The 12,629-nt window shown below is 33.5% G+C and overlaps 1 protein-coding gene across 1 annotated transcript; it reads left to right on the top strand.

The window, feature by feature from the left end:
* The first annotated feature begins 5,264 nt into the window (after nt 1–5,264).
* On the top strand, nt 5,265–8,176 carry LOC111990886 (1-aminocyclopropane-1-carboxylate oxidase). Its single transcript, XM_024022655.2, has 3 exons — nt 5,265–5,917; nt 6,913–7,255; nt 7,861–8,176. The coding sequence occupies exons 1-3, from the start codon at nt 5,385–5,387 to the stop codon at nt 8,110–8,112; spliced, it is 1,128 nt and encodes a 375-aa protein (XP_023878423.1). The 5' UTR covers nt 5,265–5,384; the 3' UTR covers nt 8,113–8,176.
* The last annotated feature ends 4,453 nt before the right edge of the window (nt 8,177–12,629 follow it).

Here is a 12,629-nt window from a genome sequence, read left to right as displayed (position 1 = left end):
AACGTTAACGTCAATGGGTGGCTGATTGGCAGTGGACAGTGGGCACCCTTTAGTAATGATTAGTTTTCTTTTTCTTTTTCTTTTTTTGATAATGTTAGTAATGATTAGTTGGCTACTTGGCTATATTAAATTAATTGAAATGAAGAAAAAAAAAAGACGTTTAATTTTCTGAAACTGAAAGTCATAAGGGGTAGTGGTAAAGAAATCGTTAATTTTCATCAAAAGAAGCAAACAAACAAAAAAAAGACGTTTAATTTTTCTTTACGAGGCCCTTTTTTTTTCCCACTTCATTTTCTACTCGTCAAAAGTAAAACAGCTGCGACCAACAATGTTATCATCCCCCATTCTTTTTAAACGGAAAACAAAGTTTCTATATCTCTCTCCACTTTTCTTTTTCGTTTTTTACATTTACAGATTGAAATCAGGTAGATGCAATTACCTTATTTCCTTCTCAAATTTTTTACATTTAAAATTTGAGATGGGTTAAGTTAACCTGTGTAACTTTAAAAGAGTTACACTTTTTAAAACATAAATTTTTCTTAGACTGATGGTTAGAAAACACTCTTGTTATGTCATAATTATTCCTTAGAAATTAGTGGTTGGCATTAACTCTTCAATTAAATGTAGAAAAAAAAAAAAAAAAAAAACAACAACAACACAGCATTGAACCCTCCCATGTCCACCGTCATTGTTTTCTCCTTTCTCTGTCACACGTCTTTTTGGTTCTATGCACTTTAAGCCTCAACCATTGATTTCTAACACCATTTTTTCAAGGTACTGGAATTAGTGCTATAACAGCATTTTTTTTTTTAAGAATCACTCATGGCCAAAGTCACAATTATTTTAGAGAACAATTGTTGTGGCTAAATTTTTTTTAAATATTCGTGACCAATTTCGTTTGAGGTCTGCCAAAATAATAGGTCTAAGGGTGAAAATAATTGAAAAAACACTCATGGCCAAGCCTTCCTAAAACACTCTACGTGATAATGTAATTATCTCTTTCACTTAGCTTATCATAATTATTATAATTTTGAAATTATTATTTCAAAAAGCAAGGATTACAAGGTCAAAAAAGCAGTAGGAACTAGGAACGGAGTTGGCCAAGATTAGTTTTGCGCTTCAATTCAATGAAGCTATTTATGGAAGANCGTGAATTTGGTGGTCTAATTCAAAGAGAGTGAAAGTTGGTTCATATGAAACAAAGAAGATAGCAGTTGAGACTATTCTTTCCGTATGACTGGAAGTAAACATAAACTCTTCTAGAACGTGTTAGAAGTTAAAAACTCATTTATAACGTTGAAATTGTTGTGTGATTGTGTGTAATGCTTGGAAGATGAGTAGAAACATGAAAGAGAAATCATACAGAAAAGATATATATGGTTTGGCTTAATTGCCTACGAACACAGGTACATGGTGTGAAAGTTTTTTAATGACTACTAGCCTTTAAGCACGCGCGTGACGCGCTCACGCGCGTGTTCAGAGGCTCTTCAATTTTTGATAAAGGTTAATAATTTGCATTCATTATAATTTAAAGTATTAATTATAATGTGAGATTGTTACATTTTCCAATCACCAAAAAAAAAAAAAAAAAAAAACCTAGGGGTGTGATGAAAAAATTATTTCACCACACATAATATTCATTACACCTCTAAGTTTTTTTTTTTTTCTTTGAATTAGACCACCAAATTCACGCATTTTATTTGTGTGAACACTGAACAGGGATGGGAAATCTCTGTCGAAATGGTTGAAACTACCAAAATTCATCATAGATTTGATTATGAACCAATTACTATGTCAAATTTAAAAGTAAACTAGATGTTGATTTGACAGTGTCACAACTCAAAATTGACAGCGATATATTGTGGAAGTCAAAACTTAACCTTGTGTTGTGATATAAATGTCTAAAATTTGACCTTTGAGTGATTTTACTTGTTCAAATTTTGACTTATTCACCCTTTTCATATGAGATTCGGTAAGTTTACCCAGTCACATTCCAATAGCAAATTAATAGCAAATAATAATAATAGATATGCTTTCCAAAACTTTTGGTTGAGTTTTATTTTTTTTATTTTTATAATTGTTGGAAGATGAATGATTTGAATCTAGAACAAATTTAAGCTCTGTTTGGATAGCAGCTTTGTTTCATGTCTAGCGTTTCACGCCCTTTTTTTTTTTACATTGAGAAACGCACTTTTCAGTAAGTCCTATGCATTGTTCACGGAACTCACAAACTTCTTTTTTCACCAAAACTTTCATTAAAAATGGGTCCCACAGCACTATTTATACATTTAAAAAATTATTTTGCTACAATATTTTTAGTTTTCAGCAAAATAAGTGGTATCCAAACGCAAACTTATTGTAATACGATGAGGTGCTAGTTTTTTTTTTTTTTTTTTGAAACCAAGAAAGGCTAGTTAAGTTAAGACAATGGGCAAAACTATTGATTGAGTTCTAATTATAAAGATTAATGATTTAGCTCTTTCATAAAATGGTTAAGTCTGATAGGCCTCTCCCTTGGTCCAACCCACCCTCCCAAAAAAAAAAAAAACAATTATCTATATTAACTAAGGTTTACGTCTCATAAAAAAGTGGACGCCATAAGTTGAAACTCTCTAAAAAAAAAAGAGGTTTTCGTCTCATGAAACTAATGAAATAAATCTCTTTTCTCATTTTTCTAACCTTTTTGGAGAAACTAACTTATTAAAGATAAACACTATATAATATTTTCAATTTGCTAATAAAAAAAAGGAAAAAAAATCAATGAGCCCTGAAACATACTATTTAATTTTGTCACTCTTCTTCTTCTTCACTTTTTTTTTTTTTTTTTCCTTTTCTTTTCTTTTTTGGGTCTGAGACAATACTAATATTCCCAGTCCACTCCACTACTCTCAAAACTGAAAGCCCTAAAGCCCAAAACCTACTCTTGGACCAAGTAAGAGGCCTAGGCCCTGAAGTGTAGTTCTTGTCTGGGCTCCATCTATTCTAGTATACTTGGGCTAGGTGGTTTTTGGGTTTGAACCATAAAATTCCCACCTTCGACCCCAAAACAAAAGTAAAAGTAAAAATTAAAACTCAAATACATTGTCTTGAAATTAGGTAGGCTTTACGGCATTAAATTTGGTGGTAGAATTGTTCTAATGTTCTAATTACTGACAAAAATGTCACCAAGGTGTTTGAGACACTAACTTTTTTTTTTTTTTTGGGGGTCATGAGTTAGCACAAACTACTATTATTTTTCAGGCCTTTTAAATTTATAGTCCTATAAGAAGTACACGTGCAATATTAGAGAAAACATTCACCTGCCACTTTTACATAGAAGTGAATCTCATCACGAACCTCAATGTAAGGATCCTCCCGCAACTTTGGGCAAGATTAAGGGAAAAAAGAGAAGCCTTAACAAGTCACAATTTAATTGTCATCCAAATTTTCTATATAGATTACAACTAAATCTAGAGCCTTTTCCAATTTGATGTTTGAAGTGATGGTAGTTACATCAACAGCATTCTTAAACGTCTTTATTGAAAACACTAAAAAATGTTAACTAGTTAAGCTATAAGGTGCTCGGTGTATTTGAATAGAAGTTTTCTCTTAAAATTAAGTAACACTATTGAGTCACAAGCTTCTAAACTTTTTTTTTTCTCCTTTTTTATTTTAATGAAAAAAAAAAGTGAGTTTATTGTGTGTACATGCATGCAGTATACACACACCATGATGGATCAAAAATATTAAGACAAAGTGACCCAAGGTAGGCCCAGAGCCGAATTAAATAAATTAAAAAATAAGGTAGGCCCAGAGACTCTCAAGCAGGCCCACTAAAAATTTCAGTATCACGTGAGGTGAGAAAGAAATGATAACAAAGGACCCCAAATCCGAAATAAAGAAAAAGGAAAGAAGATAGCATAGGACAATAGGACCCTTAATGTTGTCTTCGTTTTCCTGTTTTTATAAATAGGATAGTTTTTTTTTAAATATATATATATATATATAATATTTAATAATCAAAGGTGGCTTTGGTCTTTTGATTTAAATAAGAAAGGAATATTATAATATAAAAAATATGCGGGAAAATTAAAAAATTAAAAATGAACCAAGGTTTAATATTGGTGGCTTCTAAAGAAGCAACAAAGTTATAAAAAAAATGTTATCAATAATATAAAGAATGTTTTCTGTCATTTTTGGGTCCGTTTAATACTTTAATTTGTACGAATAGCATTTTTAAAAATAAAAAATAAAAATAACCTGTACCAAGCAAATAGCTTTAATTAGGTATGCTATAGCTTACAGTGAAACGAGTTTTGGTTCTAATTTAGTTCAACCGGTACAAATTTTATTGTTATATAAAATATCTAGTTCGAATCTCATTTACACTAAAAGGAAGTTTATTAATATCTTGGCATGAAAGTAAAGTGCATTATAATGAAACAAATATCATTAAGTTTACCTCTCCCACGAGAGAGAAGGAAAAATACAAAAAAAAAACCATTGCTAATTCCAAATTTAATTTGCTTGTGTTATTCTTTTTTCTTTTTTTTTTTGACGAGTGACCAACTTTCTTTATTACTTCGTTCGAATTTCCATGAAATATTAGTTATAACTTGATGAAAAAATTGGTATAATATATATATATATATACCAAAACACAAGTAAACAAATGAACAACAATAAAAGTCATTGCTAATTTCTCTTTTTCTTTTTTTTTATGAAGAAGGCTGCAAATTTTATTAACGGATTTTCGTCAAATTGTCTAAAACTCTAGCACTGACATGTAGAGGAACATCATCCGTCCACAATGAAAAACCATTGACGTGTCTAGCATGCAAATTTAATCGGGTGAGTTCATTTTGTTTTGACCAGTGACAAATTTTATTTATTACTTCACTCGAATTTCTAAAAAATATTAGTTATCAATATCCTGATGAAAAAATTGGTAGAAAACACACAAGAAAGAGGGGGAAAAAAAAATTGTTTCTGCAATGTTGATTGTGACTTCCATGACCATATATGACAAAGGAATAAAGCAAGATTCTATTATTTAAGTCTAAATTTTTTTTTTTTTTTTTAAATCACAGCTGTAAGTAAAAGTCGTGACCCCTCACTAACCTGGCTAATTCTTTGCCATGATGGAGATGATGAATGACACTTGTGCTGTAAAGGAATTAAGCGGAAAATAAAAACAAAAGCATATTAGGAAAAAGCAAACATTACCTTGATGATTCTCGTCATGTCGGCGACGTTTAAGACATGCCATCATTGCTTCTCCCTTATGCTTTTCCCTTTAACAAATACACACAAAATCATATTAATACGCAAACTCACAAACTTGAAACATTGTCATATATACTACTACTTAGCTTCAGTACTCACCACCACTTTTCTTAATCCTAATGGCAATGTCACCTGAACATATGTCCGAAAACCCAATTGATTTCCGTGCCCCGCCGCCTTCTCCGATTGCCAGTGGCCGAAGATCTACCGTCACCAATGATGACATCCTCACTGAATTCCTCGAGCACTCGCTACGTGTCCCGGACCTTGTCTTGCCTGACAAGGCCTTTCCCCGCCAAAAGTTCATCGAAAGCCCCCCTGTTATTGATCTCCAATCCTTGGTTTCCAAGGAAAGTGATTCAATAACAAAGATTTTGGATTCTCTAGCTGGGATTGGGTGCTTTCAGCTAGTGAATCATAAAATTCCAGGTGAAACTATACGCGCAGCATTGGCAGCCGCCACCGGGGTTTTTTGGATCCCGCAGGAGAAGAAGGCGGTGGTGACGAGGTCCTTGGAAAGGCCTTATGGGTTTGAGGAGGGTCATGGAGAGGAGGGTGAGAGTGATTTGAGTGAAGAGTTTGTGTGGTGTAGAGATGAAGGCTTGAAGTTGGAAATGGAGGGAATTTGGCCAGTTGGGTATTCAAATTTCAGGTAATAACTGCTTTTTCCTTGTGTAGTTTGGCATTTCTGGTCATTGTTTTTGGCTCTATATCTTAAATACATCTCATCTCATTAATTATCCAAATCTAAGAAATAAGACACCGTCAATAAGTGGAAATGAATAAGGCCTATTACGCCAAGAGTTTTGTAGTTTAATGGCATTACTTCATCGCTTTTATCATAAGATTCAATATTCAAATCTTCATTCATTCATTTTAAGATTTCATTTATTCCATGCTCTCCCGTCCCTCCTCCAATGGTGACAAACAGAAATTTACAAATTTGTTGTTAGATAATTAGATTTTGAAGAAATAGTTTTCAAATTTCATACTTTGCCTACTGTTTGTGCATTTGCAATCAATTGGAAAGATAAGGTACCTCAAGAAGTTGGCACAAGTTGTGCATTCTTCTCTCTCATGCGGCTGTAAGAGTTGCATTTACCCCTGCAAGAAGTTCTATTTTTGTATGATGTTGTTTAGTAATCATTCTACATGTTAGAATCGAATTTGACTGTTAGACCGGTGTGTGAGATATGACAAAATGAAGAAGCCTTAAATCATACTAGAGTTTTAATTATGAAATTTCTTAATACAAATGGGGACAAAAAAAAAAGGAGTAGTAATTGCATAAAGCGAAAATGATTTTGAGGTGCAAGCTGAAAAAGTGAAGCAACACAGGCCATAATGATTTTGCAATTGGTTTAACCCCACTATGATTTACATTTAGCAAAGAGAAAATCCTGTTATACACGGTGTGTGTAAAACACACTCTGTATAACATTAACAAACACAGTTCTTCATCTAAAAAACAAGGGCCCATGCAATAAGGATGTTTGCCATTCATTTTCTTAACACTGACGCATGCACATAATTATTACTTGACGCATGCACATAATTATTACTTGAAGCATGCAAATTGTGGAACAATGTCTTACATGCAAATTGTGGAACAATGTCTTATATGCCAAACTTTTTTGTAATCTGCAGCCAGAAAATGGAAACCCTTTTACTGGATATAGAGAAGGTTGCTGAGAAAATTCTAGTAGCCCTTTGGGAAAACTCTCTAAGAAAATCGGAGTACGGAAATGAAATGACACAAGAGCAAGAAGTTGGGTCAGTTTGTTGTCTCTACAAGCATAGCAGAAATGTTCCATCTGATCGGTGGTATGATGTGATTAGGATGCTGATAAGGGGCACTGATTACTCTCATGCCTTGTGCTTGCATTTATGTGATGGGTCTTCAGAGTTTCATGTTTACTCCAAGAAAGGTTGGGTCTCTTTTACCCCAGAAATAGATGCCCTCATTATCACAGTCGGAGACCAAATCCAGGTAAATTTTTTGGCTGTACATTTGGGTTATTAGTATGAGTGGAACTTTAGTTTGGAGACACAAACCAAGGTAGGCCTACCAAGCAACAAAAGCTTGTAAATAATAAATTTATCTTGGCCATAAACAGCTAGCTAGAGCATAAAAAGACATCATTTGAGCCGTTGACATAGCATAAATTCATTGCACAATTCTTAGACTGCAGCCTAGAAGGCCATTTGATGGAACATGATGAAAATTCACTGCTGACAGATCCACCCTTTCATTATGTGATGCTTTATTTGTACAGCTTCTTTCATCATGCTGTAGTATAATGGTATTAAAAATTCTAACCCTGTCACGTTGTTCACTTCTTACTACTATTATTATGGTTATAATTAGTGGTAACCCCCAACCCATCATCATGACTAAAAAACAAACCTTGTTTTACAGCCATTTTAATATCTTAAACTTTTCTGGATACCATATGGACATGGGCTAATCATAACATGGGAAAGATTTTTTAAATAGTGAGGAAAATGATGACAATTTATATGAATCTTTCCCACTGTAAATTAACATGGATATTTCTATTTTAGTAATCATATATTTCTATGTTCCTCTCACAGGCATTAAGTGGTGGGCATTACAAGCATGTGATAGGCAGGCCAATCTATCAAGATGAGAAAGAGGACTCAATATCAATGGCTTTTCTATGTTCCCCTCCAAGTTCCACCACCACCACCACCACTACCACCACTACCACCAGCCACTCTAGAACCAACAAGGACAAGACCATTTCACTGGGTCAACAAGCCTTGGCGGCTTTAATTTTGACTCTTATATACCAACTTTTCGTTTACATTTGTAAGAAATTTTGAAGTTGTCATCACTCATCATTCCATCAATCAATGATTTATACATATAGTCCACTTTGTTGTTTTACTCTGTCGGGGGTTGAAAAAGTTTTCCTTTTGACAAATGAGATTTGTGTTGGATTAGGGGCCTAAACCGAAACTCGGCAATGGGCTTGAAGCACAGCCCAAAGGCTATTAGTGAAGCTTTTGAGAAATTCACCTTATATTATGCATTGGACCTAGGTTAGGACTGGCAAGGATTATGGGATGGCCCAAAACATTTCCACATATTGTCCATATGTCAACACCTACATAATAGCATTATAGCCAAAGACTCAAAATAAATTGGCTATATGTCAATGTCAATGTCAACATATACACTATCCATATCTAATATTTGGCCAAAGTCTCAAAATAAATTGGCCATATGTCATTACCTATTGTCTAATATCAGATATTATCTATGTATTATGTATAGGCCACTGTCAAAGCTCAAAATAAAAGCCTATATCTATATGTAGGCCACTGTCTACTAGTGTCTAATAGCAAAAAGTGTACATATCAAAAGTGTACAACTGTACATATCAAAAAGTGTACATATCATCATTAATACCAGTATACCAACCATCCAAAGAGCACAAAGCAATCTTCAACCATCAACATCAATAGGTGTTGGTGTGGACATGCCTAGTTCTGATGTTAATGCAGCATCACTCACGAGTTCTAAAAACAAAAAATGAAAAAAACATAAAAGTCACTTATACGATAAAACAATAAATATGGCAAGAATCCAATACATTTAGGTTTTTTTTAATAAAGAAAGAAGTAGACATGCAGAATGTACAATAAAACAATAAATATGCCAAGAATCCAAGACATTCAGTTTTTTTTTTAATAATAATAGACATGCAGAATTTTTTTTAATAAATAAAGAAATAGAAAGTCATTTTTTTAATATAACAAATAATAGTTATACCTCCATCAAGCTTTTCAAACTTCTCAACATCATCCATGGCAGCACGAAGGCAAATTGAAGCCGATGAAGGATGGAGCCAATTTTGACCACAAATGAGGGCTTCCACCATAAGTGGAGACAATGAACTCCGGAAAGGATCAAGGACATGACCAACCTACTAAAGGCAGATTCTGAGGCCACAGTGGATACCGAAATTGCAAGAACATGTCGTGCAACTCTTGAAAGCACACAGTATCGTGGGGAATTAACCTTCCACCAAGCCAAAATATTAAAATTATCATCAAAGACATCTTCACAACTCTCTAACAAGTATTTATCAATCTCTGATTTGGTATTTGAAGAATCAATAATCTTCAAGTGCTTCTTAAATCCCATCACCCTCATTGTCTTCGCATCAACCACACTAAAATCATCTCCCTCCATTGATCCACTTGGTTTTTGGCCTTGGGCTTGTGCAGCAGCACTAGCATTATTACTCTCCTCTTGATTTTGAGTATAAGATTTATACAAATCCTCCAAAACAGCCTTTACTCTTCCTGCCATATCAACAGCCTTTTGCCTCTCATACAAAGTACTAAAACAGTACTCAAGATACCTTAACTTGTATTGAGGATCAAAAACTAACCCTACATACAACAAGTGATTCATATTATCAAAGTTCCCCCAATACTTTTCAAATTTGTTCTTCATGTAATCAGCCAATTTTCTCAACAAATAACTATCTTTTTCATGCTCCAACTCAATTATGTCATGAATTGACATGAGCTCCAAAAAGAAAGAATTGCTAGTGACATAATTAGCACCCGAAAACCGCAAGGTTGCATCATAGAAAATTTTAAGAAATTTTGAAAAGATCCTAATCTTTTCCTAATCCACATCATCCATTCCCCAAGCAACCTCATGTCTATCATTTCCTTCTTCCTTTGCCTCCTCTCTAATTGTCATAAGAAAATTTGGATCATCTTCCTCCAATCTCTCAAAAGCCTTTTGATACTTCTCGGCCTTCTCCAACATAATATAGGTGTAGTTCCACCTAATAGGCACATCTAAGCATAACTAATTTTTAAAGTCAACTTTCTCCTTCTCCGCACATAACTTAAATGTGTTTTGTCTTTGTGGAGATGATCTCACATATCGCACAGATTTCCTCACCTTCACTATTGTCTCATCCATTTCAACTAACCCTTCACGAACAATCAAGTTCAAGATATGAGCACTACACCTCACATGCAAGTATTTATGCCCTAAAATTGTTGCCTTCCTATGCTTAGTCTTTTTTTGAATAAAAGAAATCAGCCCACTATTAGAGGCAACATTATCAACTGTAATAGTTAGAATCTTGTCTATCCCCCAATCAAGTAAACACATCTCAACTGTCTTCCCAAGTGTTTCACCCTTGTGATTTTCCACTAAACAAAAACTAAGAATCCTCTTGTGTGTTTTCCAATCACTATCTATAAAATGGGCAGCGAGACACATGTAGTTCAAATTTTGAACGAATGTCCATGTATCTATGGTAAGGCAAACCCGCTGCTCTCTTAGGACTTCTTTCAACTTTTGTTTCTCATCTAAAAACACCCTAAAGCAAGTTTTGGCAATTGTTGTGCGGCAAGAGATTGGATTGAACCTTGGTTGGGTAACAGACATAAACTTCCTAAAACGAAAACCCTCCACAAACCTAAAAGACAGCTCATCTAGAATAATCATCTCTACAAATGCTTTCTTACATTCCTCAAAATTAAACACCCAAGGCACAAGTTTACCACTACTTTCTCCTTCTTCTTTAGGTTTGAATGCTAGGGTTGATTGGTTTTTTTTGTCTTCCCTATAAGGATATTTCAAACATTGTGATTGTATGTGAGTTCTCATGTTTGTAGTGCCATTACACTTAGTGTCACAAGCATAGGTTGTGCCATAGTAGTTACAAGCTACCTTAGGTTCCCCTCCCCTCCCCTTCAATAACAATGAAATGACCCCAAACAATAGATCTTTTTTTACCAGTATTACCTTCACTTGGTGGGAGTGGGGGTTTGCCTTTGTCTTCATGCACATTGGTTGCCCTTTGACCCGCTTCATTGTATTGACCCTCTGGGATTTCTCTTGTTTCATTCATCTATAATATAAAATAAAACACAATAAGTCAGCAACTATAAAAAGTAAAAAAATAAAAAGAATGAAAAAGACTCTTCAGTCTACTCTAGTATACAATAACACAACAAGTCAACAAGAAAGAAACCAAAAAAAAAAAAAAAAGGAATGAGAAGGACTCTAGTATACAGCAACAAGCCGACAATAAACACGTCAATAAGATAATAATAAACACATCAACATCAAGGCAATAATAAACAAATACCCTAATATCACAGTCAACTATTAACAAATACACCAACATCACAGTTAAGCTCATAGGGTTATTGATTTTCAAATCTGTAACATCAATAAGAAAACAACAACTCAACGTCACAATCACAGATTCACAATATGTCAACAACAATAAACAAAAATATATCAACAATAAATAAATAAATAAAAAGCAGCTAACTTTACATATCAGAATTCAAAGGCAATCAGCTAAAATGTATTTTTATAGGAATAATCATTGCATAGTCACTGAAGTTAATCTTAAGTTATAATTATTGAAAAAAATATGTGAATCTTAAGTTATATTTTTCACTCTCCATTTTTGGTTGACCTTTTTTATTATCAAGAAATGATAACTTGAGTTTGAATGTTTTTTTAGTTCTCCTGCTAGACTAATCTTACTAAATTTGTGGCAGATGCACATCCACTGTCACAAATATTTTACACTCAAAAATTATTTTACATGTTGCCAAACGTAGCCTTGGTTGCTAAGATTAGCACATAGGCTGGGTGATTTCGACTGAGCCTTGTTGTTGGGCTTCTTTGGGCTTGTTTATCTCTACAAAATGAGTGGTTTTGTCATGGGTAATATACATGGACTCTTAGAGTTTTTTATGGAAAAAAATAAGCATAGTTCTCATAAATTTTGTAGAAGACCTAGTTTTGAAATATGGGTAATACGTTATAGATAATTTATGTTTTCCATGAGTTAAGTAATTTAGTATGTCAAAATATGTTTTTGCCAAAGAATAGTTTTAGGCTTTGAGTATAATATAATTCTTTTGTCAAATAATATTTGGGTTTTAGTAGAATTATTGTTTGCCCAATAGTCTTGGGTTTTTTGGATAGAATGTGAAAAAATAGCATTTGAGCTTTTTGTAAATAGTTGCCAAAATAATATTGGGTTTTTATAAATATTTGCCAAAATAGTATTTGGGTTTTTTTTTAAATAGTTGCCAAAATAATATTTGGTCCTTTTGCAAATAGTTGTCAAAATAGTATTTAGGCTTTTTGTAAATAGTTTGAGATTTTATAAAAATATTTTCATGTAGCAACGGACTTTGGAAGAGTGTCGTGTAGCAACAAACTTTAAAGTGCTGTGTAGCAACAGATTTTAGAGATGCCGTACAACAATAGGCTTTAAAGTGTCATATAACAACAGGTTTTAGAAGTGTCATCTAGGTACAAGCTTTTAAGAGAGTTT

The sequence above is a fragment of the Quercus suber genome, unplaced genomic scaffold (assembly GCF_002906115.3).
Source record: "Quercus suber isolate HL8 unplaced genomic scaffold, Cork oak 2.0 scaffold_37, whole genome shotgun sequence".
Lineage (NCBI taxonomy): Eukaryota > Viridiplantae > Streptophyta > Magnoliopsida > Fagales > Fagaceae > Quercus > Quercus suber.
The sequence above is the reverse complement of the archived record's forward strand: the minus strand, read 5'-3'. Positions and strand labels throughout refer to the sequence as shown.